General features: G+C 36.3%; 1 protein-coding gene across 1 annotated transcript in view; it reads left to right on the top strand.

The window, feature by feature from the left end:
- Positions 1–13,299, top strand: part of itchb (itchy E3 ubiquitin protein ligase b) — a 54,086-nt gene that overhangs the window by 36,508 nt on the left and 4,279 nt on the right. The window contains exons 14-23 of the mRNA XM_022668596.2: positions 200–272; positions 369–440; positions 1,519–1,607; positions 2,057–2,216; positions 4,470–4,603; positions 6,870–7,010; positions 9,427–9,547; positions 9,712–9,816; positions 11,140–11,236; positions 11,703–11,775. Coding sequence (XP_022524317.2) covers positions 200–272; positions 369–440; positions 1,519–1,607; positions 2,057–2,216; positions 4,470–4,603; positions 6,870–7,010; positions 9,427–9,547; positions 9,712–9,816; positions 11,140–11,236; positions 11,703–11,775 — 1,065 coding nt within the window. The remainder of the gene's footprint in view (positions 1–199; positions 273–368; positions 441–1,518; positions 1,608–2,056; positions 2,217–4,469; positions 4,604–6,869; positions 7,011–9,426; positions 9,548–9,711; positions 9,817–11,139; positions 11,237–11,702; positions 11,776–13,299) is intronic.

The raw sequence follows: 13,299 nt of genomic DNA, 5'->3' as shown, positions 1-13,299 counted from the left end.
CCTTGAAAACAATGACAATGAGCAAACTATTGCAAATATAAAATTATTACACAGTCTCATATTGTATAAAAAAAAGATTTAAAAATATGTATATTTTTTTTACAACATAGGATTGTGCAATATGGCTGGACAAGCTGGGTATAGACATTTATATGTGAGTGCGATAACCTCTTTTTTTTGTCTCCTTTTCTTTGCTCAGTGAAAACGGCCCTCAAATCACGTACGTGCGAGACTTCAAAGCCAAAGTGCAGTACTTCAGATTCTGGTGTCAGGTTTGTAAATTCTTGTTTTATTTATTTCTGTGACAGTTACGAACTGTTTTCATGTCTTTTCTCTCACTTTTATATATGTACACTTTTTTTCTGTAGCAATTAGCTTTGCCGCAGCACATCAAAATCAACGTGACCCGTAAAACACTGTTCGAGGACTCCTTTCAGCAGGTAAGCTCAAAGATCAACATCATGCTGACTAAAAGTGATTTCACACTAGCCTTTTTTTTTCCTAGATCCAGGAACACTTGCTCTGTGAGTTCGGTTTATTCGGTCAGGTGTGAAAATTGTTTTCTGGGTCAGTAACTGTCTAGAATGCCGATCTCTGGTCCTCCTGTAAACCCATTGAGTGTTTATATTCAATCAAAATAATAAAAGCAGCAAACGGCCAAAACTTTTTTGAAACTACACGCAAAAAGGTGACATATGGAATTGTACGTTCAATGCACAGTTTGGATTGGGTTTTAAAAAGCCCCTCCCCCAAACAAGCCTAGGATTTTGGGTGTATACTCATTAATTTGGGACAAGTGTAAAAATGCCCTAAAAATTGATTACTGATTATATTAATGCCAGGTTCACACTACACGGCTCTTTGAGTTGTCAGTTGTTGTGCTTTTCACACATTATATATTTCACACATATTATTATTTTCACAAATTATATGTTTGCTAGTGCTTTACAGTATAAAACTCGTTTTCTGTAGATAAACAGAAACATACAGGCATGCTTTCTTTGCCTTTTTTAGTAAAATACATTTTTAAAAAAATATTCAGAACAAGTAGGTTATTATTATGTTTAATTTAAAGTTTTACCTTTTAGCTCCATTGACCCCCATTCATAGAGGACTCACTCGTGGGCTCATTCAAGAGTTTAATGGTCATTTCATGATATAACAGGGGGGACCGAAAGTGATTAGACTTCCAGTCACCGACTGGGTCAAATATCTAGCATGGCAAATATTTGCCATGCGTCTCGTCGGCGAACAGTCGGCGACGTCTCGGCGCGCGTCTTTCAGTAGTTCACACTACGTGACTGTGCGAGCACCAAAACATCCCCAATTTGTGTAGTGTGAACCTGGCATTAATTTCCATTCTGAGGTCTAAACACAAAATCTGCTCTTGTTACTCTTGTTGCAGAGAACCATAATCTTCACATCAGATTCAATCAACTTAGCTTGCTATAAGTAGAGATGTAATCTTTAATTAATGCACGTTATTAAATCATTCTTTTTTATGTTTTGTTTAAACAGATAATGAGCTTTAGTGCCCAAGACCTTCGCCGAAGACTGTGGATCATCTTTCCTGGGGAGGAGGGTCTCGACTATGGTGGTGTAGCAAGGTAAAAACCCTGCATTCGATATGGTATCTAATGAAATTATTTAATTATTATTTCATAACACTTCTTATATTATAAGCCAAATAATTCCTATTCGTTTTTCCGTATTATGATAAATTAGCTAAAACATCAGTGAGGCCAGCCTAACTCTTGACCAGCAACAAACAAATGATGTTTAATATAATATTAAAGAGTCTACTGCACTCAAATTATAGATAAAACAGTCCATTACTCATAGCCGCCCTCTAGAGGTCAAACTAATATTTATATGCAATACAGTCTCTGAAATAATGGAATAATTGAATATGGGCAGTAAATATAGAAATATTATAGTACATTTTCAAATAGCTCAGGATATTTCTCTGCACATGCTATTTTGTAATAATTTTATCATTATTAATGTCATTCTGAAAGATGTGAAATCTCGATCTAATCATGTCTGTGTCCGTTAGGGAGTGGTTCTTCCTGCTGTCCCATGAAGTGCTGAACCCGATGTACTGCCTGTTTGAGTATGCTGGAAAAGATAATTACTGTCTGCAGATCAATCCAGCCTCATACATCAACCCAGACCATCTCAAATACTTCCGATTCATTGGACGCTTCATTGCTATGGTAAGACGGATTGACAGTGTGCACTGACTGTACTGGACTGCTGTGCTTCTGAGGATTTCAATATGAAGTGGTGATGTGTTGATAAATAATATTATACCAAAAGAAATAGTAATATTTAAAACTATATGATTATCTAATTATAATTAGAGATGTAAAATAATTCAGATAATTCATTTCGATTTATTAAAATAAAAAGAACATTAATTTGTTAAGATAGATCATACGTCTTTGTATGATTTGCTCTAATTTGAAACTAAAGAAATGTTTACTATCAGCCATGTACCATGAAAATGAAGCTGTTTTAATGGGAGGAGCTACACAGCTAAGCCTTATGAGAAATGGCTTAAAGGAGAAATCCAATGTGAAAACAAGTGCAATTTTTTGTCGAATAGCCCACCACTGTTCACCCCCAGCTTTCTGTTATACAACACTTTTAGCCACAACAGGTTAAGAATGCTATTGATAGGGGCATAACGTTTCTCATGCAAATAAATCTCTATGTTTACACTGTTTACAAGCTCAAAGTAGCTCCACACTTTACTGTTAGAATTCTGAGGGCCTTTAACATTTAAAAGGAGGCACTGACAACTTTGGAAGTGTACAAATAATTTATGAAAAAAGACTGTTTATAAATACAGTACCTTTATTTCAGTTTATTTGTTTGCATTGACCCCATGTTTTAACCTATGTGTACCCTGCACTTTGCCTCGTACTCTACACTGTAGCCCGGAGTGCACCTTCCCTGATATGAAACTACGTGTTATGGACAGCAACAGGTCTGATTGGTCATGATTTTTTGCCTAGAGTGTCCTGCCTTTACAGTTTAAACTGCAGAACAACATGCACTCACAGAAGTATAAACACATCCCACTGCGTAGGGTTCTTGCGCAGGCAATGCTGTAGGCAACGCGTTGACTTGAAGCAGAAGTACAAACCAGCCTTAATTCCATGGGCGAAAATGAACGAATAGGTAGGATAGGGGAACAGATTGTAAAATTACCTCAGCTGTTGCTTAAAATGTCTATTATATTCATGCATTTCCACAGAATTAATTATGCAGTCTGTTCCTCTATCCTACCTATTCATTTGTGCTCGTCAGTTGGTACTTTGTGTATAAACAGTTTTTTTTTAAAGCTGAGATTTCTTTGCATGAGAAAAACTATAGCACTGTAAGTCTGTTGGGAGCATCAGCTAAAATTGCTGTTTTATGGAATGCAGAGAGGTGAAAGTTGGTGGGCTGTTCAACAAAAAACGATTCTTATCATGTGTTACCACTAAACCCCAAGTCCATTTCACACTAGAGTTCTCCTTTAAAGGATCTAAATAGGATAAAATTGTGATTTTGAATACTGAGTCGTGCTGCTTTGCGATGAGAGAAACTTCACAAATCTACCATATCTGGCTTTAGTACAGCCATCAGCAGCAGAGCACAGTTGGTCTTGTTCTCTCGCAGTGGGAAGATGGAACTCTCTCCCCTCATGACTCCCATTGTGATGTTGGGTGGAAGCAGAGTCTGTTTGCTGTTGGGTTGCTGTTGAGTTGAAAAATAGTCATGTGATCTTTCTCACCCTCCTGCTGTCCGCAGCATTGCAAGTGATAAGGCAGTTGTAGTGGGTGGGTGGGTTTATTAGTGAATAATAATAATACAAAAATAATAATGTAAAAAAATAATAATAATAATAATAACAATGTTTCAGGGTAGTTTAGTGATAGCAATATTCTTGGCGATAAGACAAAACATTTTTTTTTATTCATTTAAAGATTGAACTTCTCCACAACTACTGTATATATTCAGTAAAAACAAAAAAACTAATCTAAAAATGTTTACCTATTTTTTAAACAGTAAATTACCAAGACCAAGTTTGTGTAAAATAATTATACAAAATAAAAACATTGAACAAAATAAAGTAATGCAGCAAAAAATATTAAGTGCGTGTAAATAGCAAAATAATTACAAAGCTGACAGCTGTCAAGAATATCACAAAATCACAATATGGGAGATTTTTTGTTTTAGTTTTTTTGCAATATTAGTGCGTACGGTGTGATATGGCGCACCCCTACTGTGAATAGTCATGCCTTTATTCACATCCCAACTTTGATAAGCCTATTTGTAATGTATTTTTTTATATATATTAATCCCCTCTAAGCTTTTCATTTATATTTTGATGATTCTTGTTGATTCTGAGCCATCAGTTGTTTCATCCCAGATATAATTTGATCATATGTTTGGTCATTTCTCTTGTGTTTCCTCAGGCCTTGTTCCACGGGAAGTTCATTGACACTGGCTTCTCACAGCCTTTTTATAAGCGCATTCTCAACAAACCAGTGGGACTTGGAGACCTGGAGTCCATCGACCCGGAGTTCTACAACTCTCTCATCTGGATCAAGTGAGTTCTACTGCTTTGTCCAGTGACCAGTTAAACATTCACACCCACAGAGCAGTGATAATCCCACATTAGCTACCACTGACACGCTCTAAACTGAATAGCACTGAGAAATATGGACTCACATTCTAAAAGCCATAGGACAGGAAGTAACATTGTGTCCCCTGACTTTTGCCATGTCCAATGGAAGAACACCTCACTGACCTGCGGAATATACATGTGTTCCGCCAAGCCCCTCACACAGACCCTCTGCCACACAGCTGATTCACACAGTGCGTCATTGTGGGGAAAAAAAAGAATGAATGGAAAAGTTCAGACATGCTTCCATGGATTTATTCCAATTAAATAAATTCAGTAGAAAACAGCAAAAATGGTAAGGCTTTATTATGTTTCATCACCAAGACATTTAAAAGCATATTGCAGAAGGCAGGTTATGCACGTAACATAACTCCGTTATTTTTATATGTCTCTGGTTTAGTTTAGCGTTGTGTAATGTCTTAAAGGGATCTGTGCCTTCCATGATTATTAGCTAACATGTTCATATAGGCCACAAACACCTCATGAAATCGAGCAGCGAGACACAATTCACACAGCCCTCACTAAAGTTCGGTCCCTCACTGTTTCTGTCAGAAAACCCCTGTCTCTGTTAATACAGTGATTGCTTGGATTTTAAAGCTGGGAAGTACAGAAGGTTTTATAATGTATGTCTGTGTATCTGCATAGGAACAGAGATCACTGTGTGTAAAGTACACCCACAGCTAACCAGCGATTTTATACATCAGCCTAATACTGCATACTAATTCTGTTACTGGACTGGACAAGTTAAAAAATATTGTTGTTAAGTAATAAAAGTGGAGGCTGAAAGCATATATAAACCTGTACTGCAATAGTGGATCATTTTAAATACTTATCATTAGTTGTTTTATGATCTTAATAGGTTTTAAAGCAACTGAGCTATAAACATTAGAATAATTTAAATGTAAAAAAAACCCTTGAAGTAGCTAGTAAAAGATAATATTCAGAAAAACGAGTCGTCAGGAATAGCCCTGTGTCTACGTCAATTAGTGAATTAGTATTCATGGCCTCGCCCACCTTGGCTCGTGACCACCCACAGGCACAGCTGAAGCCACACAGTGACGCCCTCTCGTCAGACAGGAGCTAACAGCGATAGGAAAAACATGGCAGAAGTTCTTTCCTGTGTTATTTGTGCAAATAATACATCAGTGTTATATGCATTGCATAGTAATTCAGAGCTAAGGAACAAATGGTTAGAATTTGTCCATAGAACACCACCAGCAAAGTACAAGTATAGGCATGTATGTTAAGAACAGTTCTGTTTACACTAGTTACTTATCTCTAGCTAGCTATCTTGTGTAAGCAGAGGTGATCCTATGTAAACCTACAGTTACACACAGAGGTGGGTAGTCCAGGCCCAGTAAGTAAAAATCCACCCTGGGGTTTTGTTGGCTGAGCCCTGGGATGGATTTTTACTTACTGGGCATAGACTACCCACCTCTGTGTGTAACTGTAGGTTTACATAGGATCTCCGGTGGATTTGGCATTTAACAGAGACTCTAAGACTAGATCAGTGGCTGAACTGCACTTATCAGGACATTACACATGTTGTAAAGTAACATATGACCATTGCAAAGACTGGTATGAGTGTAAAAATGTCTATATTTTAAAAAGTCTCTAACAGTTGTCATGCTGGTGTTGCAGCGCTGTAAGCCAATCAGAGGCAATAAGTTTGCATGTATGAATATTCATGAGCAAGAGCAGAAATCCTATCGTACACCTTTAATAAATCTTTAATAAACATAAGCAATAAATAATCTCAAAATAAAAAAACACAAATCTAAATAGCATAAAAAATCAAATAAAAGCATAAAAATATGTAATAGATACAGTTTATCAGACAAAAATGTATTCATCTAAAACAAACTATTTTTGTTGAATAAAAGTAGACTAAAACTTGTAACTAAATGAATAAAATGTGACTAAAACTATTACACATTTTAGTCAGAAGACTAAAACTAAATAAATATCTCGTGTCAAAATGAACACTTGGATATTGCCTTCTGTGATGTGTTATCTGTACACAAGTGACACTGTGCTTTGTAAAATATAAAATGATGCGCAACTGTTTTACGCTCATTATCAGGGCTTGCTTTAACGTCCATAACGAAGTACTTTAGGCATGTAGAACAGCACACGTGTGTGAGAGTTTGTGCATGTGTGGTTTCTTATATTTGTGTGTGTGTGCGCACAGGGAGAATAACATAGAGGAGTGTGGTCTGGAGATGTTCTTCTGTGTGGATAAGGATATCCTGGGGGAGATCACCACTCACGAGCTGAAACCAGAGGGAGGCGACATTCAGGTCACAGAGGAGAACAAGGAGGAGTATATCAGGTAGATATAAACATGCACTCTAGGGCTCTGAGACTGTATTACTTGTGTGCAACACATCATTTCAAATAACACAGTTACAGTGCTCTACAGCTTAATGCTGGGAGGCTTTATACCCCTTTATAGCATGCCTGGTATTAAGCATGGTGTCAACAGGTTCATCAGGTTGATCTGCTCCAGAGAGTTCTGTTCTAGACAAGGTTTGTGCATTTCTACGTCTGTGTCAGCACAGATGCAAAACAGGGTGTTTTCACACCTGTAGTTGGTTTCTATGGTCTGGATCAGCTGATTAGTTAATTTACTTAGAGTTTTCCCCCACTGTTTGGTTTGGTTTCACACAGGCAAAAACCCAAACGCAACAAAATTCACGCCAATAAATCAGGGGAGCACACTGTCTCCTCTGATTGGTCAGAGCTGTCTGGAACAGGGGCAAGAAAGTAAATACAGCGAGAAGATTCTGTGTTCCAGTGTGTATATCTGTGCAGTGTGAAGCTGCTTTAACCCACAAAATTTGCCGCTGCACTTTCAAACTGTTTTCTATGGGAGGTGCAGAACAGATGTAGTAAACTAAGTTGTGCAGCTGTGAGCAATGAACGCAGCACACATCGTGTGAGAGAGCCAGAGACAGCGTTTGTTCACAGCTGTGGTAATTAGCATTATCTGATATATATATATACTAATATATCAGATTAAACTGCGCCTTATCAGCACTGTAGCTCAAATAAAAGGAGTATGTTTTGTATCTGGGTCTGGTTATTTTGATCCGCACCCATGTGCGATTACAGTTTTCACACCTGCTCAATCGAACCATACTAAAGGTACAAACGAACCACACTCAGTTTTAACTGGATCAAATAGTGTTGTTGTGAAAACTGCCTTAAAGTAGATGAATGTATTTTTTAGAATAGGTGGTCCATAAACATTTTGACGTTTAGTGTAGGCATGAGGAGCTTTTCTATTCAGCCTAAGATCCTTTTTGAAAACCCAGTCCCCTGTATAATGCTAAATTGCATAGATTCAGTTTAGTAAGTGAGTAAGCAGAGAAAACATTGTTCTGTTAACAAACATTCTGTAAATCTTCATGGCTACTTTAAACCCCTACTTTAAAACATGCTTGCATCAGGGTATCTGCAGATCCTTGAAAAGTCTTAAAATCATTTATCTAAAAGAGGCCTTAAATATGCAGTAGACAGTAGATTTTTTTTATATTATTTTCATATGTAGACGTTTCAGATTTGATATTGCAGGGTTCCCACAGGGTCTTAAAAAGTCTTAAAATGTCTAAAATGCAGAACCTTAAATTTAAGGTCTTAAGAATTGTCAAATTTTCATCCATTGTCTTACATTTAATTTACTTAAGTCTTAAATGTTTACTTTCTGGGGGAATACCAGTGTTTTTACATGATGATTAAACTACAAATCTCATGATAACAGCATCTCTGTTTGCCCACTAACTGCACGTCAAATACGTATGTGAATATCTGATGCCTCAGTCACCAGAGTAAGGTCTCTGGAGGTTATTCAGCTATTAGTAGTAGAAAACATGGAGATTTTCAAGACTAAAAATGTAAGACTTGGCTTGGTAATTGCAATTTTTACAGTTGTTTGCAAGCAATCCCTAGTAATTGATATGATGCGCGCTGCAGTGATGTCAGTAACACGTTACTTAGTAACTTACTCTAATTTAACCACTTTTTTCAGTAACAAATGGTCTAACACGTTTCTTTATTCCAATCCAGTAATCGAAATAAATTTACTTATTCAAGTCACTGTGCATTTCTTTTCATTTTTTTGTCATTTTCCTTAGCTAATAGATATATTTTTGCTTTCTTCTTGCATCTTGGGGAGTGACTTCATCATGAAATTGTGTTATACCACGCAGCACAGAGGGAGCAAACATATACAATGCAGAAAGGAGAGAGATGTGCGTTGTCTAGCTGGAAACACAGGCCCTATTCTAAGTTTGTATCAGCTAAAGATGACCTTATTACTCTGTCCTGCAACAAAGTGCTACTTAGTTTGAGAAACACAACATCAAATCTGTAAAAAAAAAAAAAAAAAAAATGTTTGGAGTCCCAGCAACACAGTCCGACTTACAGAGCTAGCTAAGCTTCCAATAAAGTGAGTATTTAGGCGTTTTTTTGAGAATTAACAGCAGACTGAACCTAAACTCTGGCTTTATTTTGGCAAAGTTCAAGTTGATTCGAAATATTGATTCATCAGAAAATAAAGGAATTACAAGTTTACTGTAATTCTTGAGTTTTTTGCTGTGTTTTTATGCCGAAAGTGGTCTCAATTGTTTCTCAGAGTGACATTAAAACATCTTAAAAAGTGTAATTTCCTCATACCTGCAGAGACCCTGTTTTTTGTGAATGAAGAAGCTTCAGCTCTTAAGTTTATTTGTATACCTCCTCTGCAGGCTGGTGGCAGAGTGGAGGCTGTCCCGTGGGGTGGAGGAGCAGACGCAGGCCTTCTTTGAGGGATTCAACGAGGTCCTACCTCAGCAGTACCTGCAGTATTTTGATGCCAAAGAGCTTGAGGTACGTCACTGTAGAACAGGCTGATCAGTGGGCCTGAAGTTCATCACACAACTTTAGTACAGGCAGTTTGATATAACACACTGATTCAGACACACGCTTACAGCTTGTCTTGCTTGTTGTATGAACAGTGATTTGATCAGGCTCTCTGTGTTGCTCTGCTGCAGGTGTTGCTGTGTGGAATGCAGGAGATCGATCTGGCCGACTGGCAGAGAAACACGATCTACAGACACTACGCTCGTGGCAACAAGCAGATCGTCTGGTTCTGGCAGGTACTTCAACACTCTGTACGGTCTAAAGACAGTTCTTCACTGCTTCACACTGTAGCAAGAAGTGTGCAGAAGCACCAGTCAGTTTGTATGATCATTTAAATTTAAACCATCTAATGAGAAATTCTACAGAACTACTGCGATTATATACAAATCATACTATCATGATCCAAATTTCTATATGATGATCCACAGGCAAACTTTTTAGATTCTAATTACTAGCATTTAGTATTACTTTATAATTAGCTTGTCCCTGTATTATTTTACTACATCATTTATAATGGTAACTATATTCTAAACAAACACTAACATCTAGTTCCACTCTGTAAGCGAGCAAAATTATAAATTTGATTTAGTTATTTATATGTTAAATATTCTGTATATTAAATACATTATTTGTAAATTAATAAATAAATGTAATTAATAAATATGGTTTTCTATGTATTTATAATTTTCATAATAGTCAAGTGAAAATTAAAATATTAAATAACAAAAACAGCAGAAACTAAAAAAGATGATTATTTAAATGAAGATAAATAAATATGATATGAGGGTCAAATAAAAAAGAATATTCTTTTATCTTTTTTGAACAATTTTAACCCTCTATGCATGGTGTTGCCCTCAGGCAACAAACTATCTTTTTTGTTATTACACTATTTTATACCATACTGTACCCTAGTTTTCTATTTATTTTTTAAATTTAAAATAAATATAATGTAAAAGGCCATATTTACACAATACAGTGAGGCAAAAAAGTCAATCATGAATAGAAATATTAATATTAATGTATATTTCTCTTGTATATATTTAATAAAATATATATTTCTTATTTTGTAATTGTTTTTAATTTTTTTATTAAATATGATTTTTTTATTAAATATTAAATTGCCAAAATGTCAAAAAAATATTTTCTTCCCTCTAAAAATATAATTCATGCCATAGATTGTTAATATGATACAATTCAAATGTTATTTAAAGTATGCATCTTTGTAGTTAATATATTAATATTGTTTTTGTATGGCCTTTAAATGAGTGCAGTCTTTTTTTTTGTTTTTTGTTTTTGTAATTTTGTGATTGTGCCAAGAGATCAAGCAAACAAGCATGCAAAGAAATAAATGAATAGGCAAACAAATAACATCACACTTTAAAGTGTAACTATTTACTTATTAAAATTATATAATTATATAATAATTATTATTGTTATATAAGAATTCTTGTGAGCATTTTTCAACCCTAAGCTATCTACTTCAAAATCCAGTCTCCTTTTCCTGAGTTAGACAGGATCCAGCAGATAGGCTCGTCTCTAACCTCTTTCTGTGTCTGAAGTTGGTCAAGGAGATGGACAACGAGAAGCGTATGCGTCTGCTGCAGTTCGTCACTGGAACGTGTCGTCTTCCTGTGGGAGGCTTTGCTGACCTCATGGGTAAGACACTGCAACGTATCACAGAGTTGGTTTTAATGTTGTGGCTCATCTGTGTTTGATCAGCGTATGAATAAAGTATTATGCAAAGTATATAAAAGAGCCTTTTTACTGTGTTATAATATCTCAGGGTAGTTTTAATGCTTTTTAAATGAGATTATTGTAATGTGCTGAGTTGCTCCGTTTAAATGGGAGCTTTAATGGAGGAAATAAACTAAATAAAGTGTAGCAGCCTATTCTTACCTACTTTAGAAAGAGAAAACGTGCCATCAGCAGAGAAAGTAGCAGATGGATCCATGGGTAGTTTGCTGGATCAATAGCATCCACGTCTGAATCTACCTCTGTCAAAAACAGCTGAACCCTTAAATGGGCAGAGCGTCCTTGACTCAAACCTCTAAGTTCTGCTGAGTGTGTGAATATACTTAATAATATGCAGCACTGGGAACTACAGTTATGTGTGTTTTTATAGGGAGCAACGGGCCACAGAAGTTCTGCATTGAGAAAACTGGGAAGGAGAACTGGCTGCCCAGGAGCCACACCTGGTGAGTGCCCTTATACAGATCTAAAACATTAGATTTTTAAGTCTTAAAAGTAAATAAAGAAGTGAAATAAAAAAATATTATTCTTGGAGGAAAATGATCCAATTACATATTTGAGAGTGGCGAAAGTTTGTAAACTTCTAGGATTAGCAGTTTGAAAATAAAGTCAGATGTTTTCGCTTAATGAGAAGACAATGATTCTAATATCAGGTGTAAGTGGACCTCCAAAAAAGAGTTGTTGATGCTCATCAGGCTGAAAAAGGTCACAAAACCATATCTTTAGTGTTTGAACTCCACCAATCCAAAGTCAGACAATTTTTGTAGAAATGGAGAGAATATCAAGACCAATTTTACCCTCCCCAGGAGTAGTTAACCAAAAAAGATCACCCCAAGAGCAAGGCATGTAATAGTCAACGAGGTCACAAAGGACCCCAGGGAAACTACAAAGCAACTGAAGGTCTCTATCACATTGGCTAATGTCAGTGTTTATGAGACTACCATCAGGAGAACACTGAACAACAATGGTGAGCAATGTCAGGGGTAAAAGAAAAAAAGCCACTGTTCTCCAAAAAGAACATTGCTGCTCGTCTGCAGTTTGCCAAAGATCACATGGACAAGCCACAAAGCTATTGAAATAAGGATTTGTGGACAGATAAGACCAAAATAGAACTACTTGGTTTAAATACAAAGTGTTCTGTTTGGAGAAAGGAAAACACTGCATTGCAGCATAGAAACCTTATTCCATCTGTGAAACATGGTGGTGGTAGTATTATAATTTGGGTCTGTTAAGCTGCTTCTGGTTTAGCACGGCTTGCCCTCATTGATGGAACAATTAATTCTGAATTATATCAGAGAATACTAAGGGAAAGCGTCAGGACGTCTGTCCATGAACTGAATCTCAAAAGAAGGTGGGTCATGCAGCAAAACAACGACCCTAAGCACACAAGTCGTTCTACCAAAGAATGATTGAAGAAGATTAAAGCTAATGTTATGGAACGGGGCAGAGTCAAAAAGTCCTGACCTTAATCCAATCAAAATGTGGAAGAACCTGAAGTGAGCAGTTAATGTGAGGAAATCCACCAACAACCGGTGTGTAGAACTGATCAACAGTTACTGGAAAGTCACATCAGATACTGAAAACAGAGTTGACATACTTTTGGCACTCACAAATGTGTAATATTGGATTATTTCCCTCAAAAAAATACATTACCATGTGTAACATTTATTTTTGCAGAAATATAGAAACTTCTAAAAGGTTCACAAACTTTCAAGCACCACAGTACTGTATATAATATAATCTACTGCTAGAAGATGTTTTACTATGCCTGATTCCAGTGCAGCTGATTAAAGCCTGTGGCATACAGCAGTGGACATACACTGTGGGGTGTGTAAATACACTGATTATTTCATTATTATGGACTAAATTCATAATTTTTATGTTTTTTTTTTTCTTTTTAAACACAACCTGTCAGAATAGTTTATATACATGCTAAATATACCGTAGATTAATATAAATAAAGATAAATC

This window comes from Astyanax mexicanus, chromosome 13, assembly GCF_023375975.1.
Source record: "Astyanax mexicanus isolate ESR-SI-001 chromosome 13, AstMex3_surface, whole genome shotgun sequence".
Classification (NCBI taxonomy): domain Eukaryota; kingdom Metazoa; phylum Chordata; class Actinopteri; order Characiformes; family Acestrorhamphidae; genus Astyanax; species Astyanax mexicanus.
The sequence above is the reverse complement of the archived record's forward strand: the minus strand, read 5'-3'. Positions and strand labels throughout refer to the sequence as shown.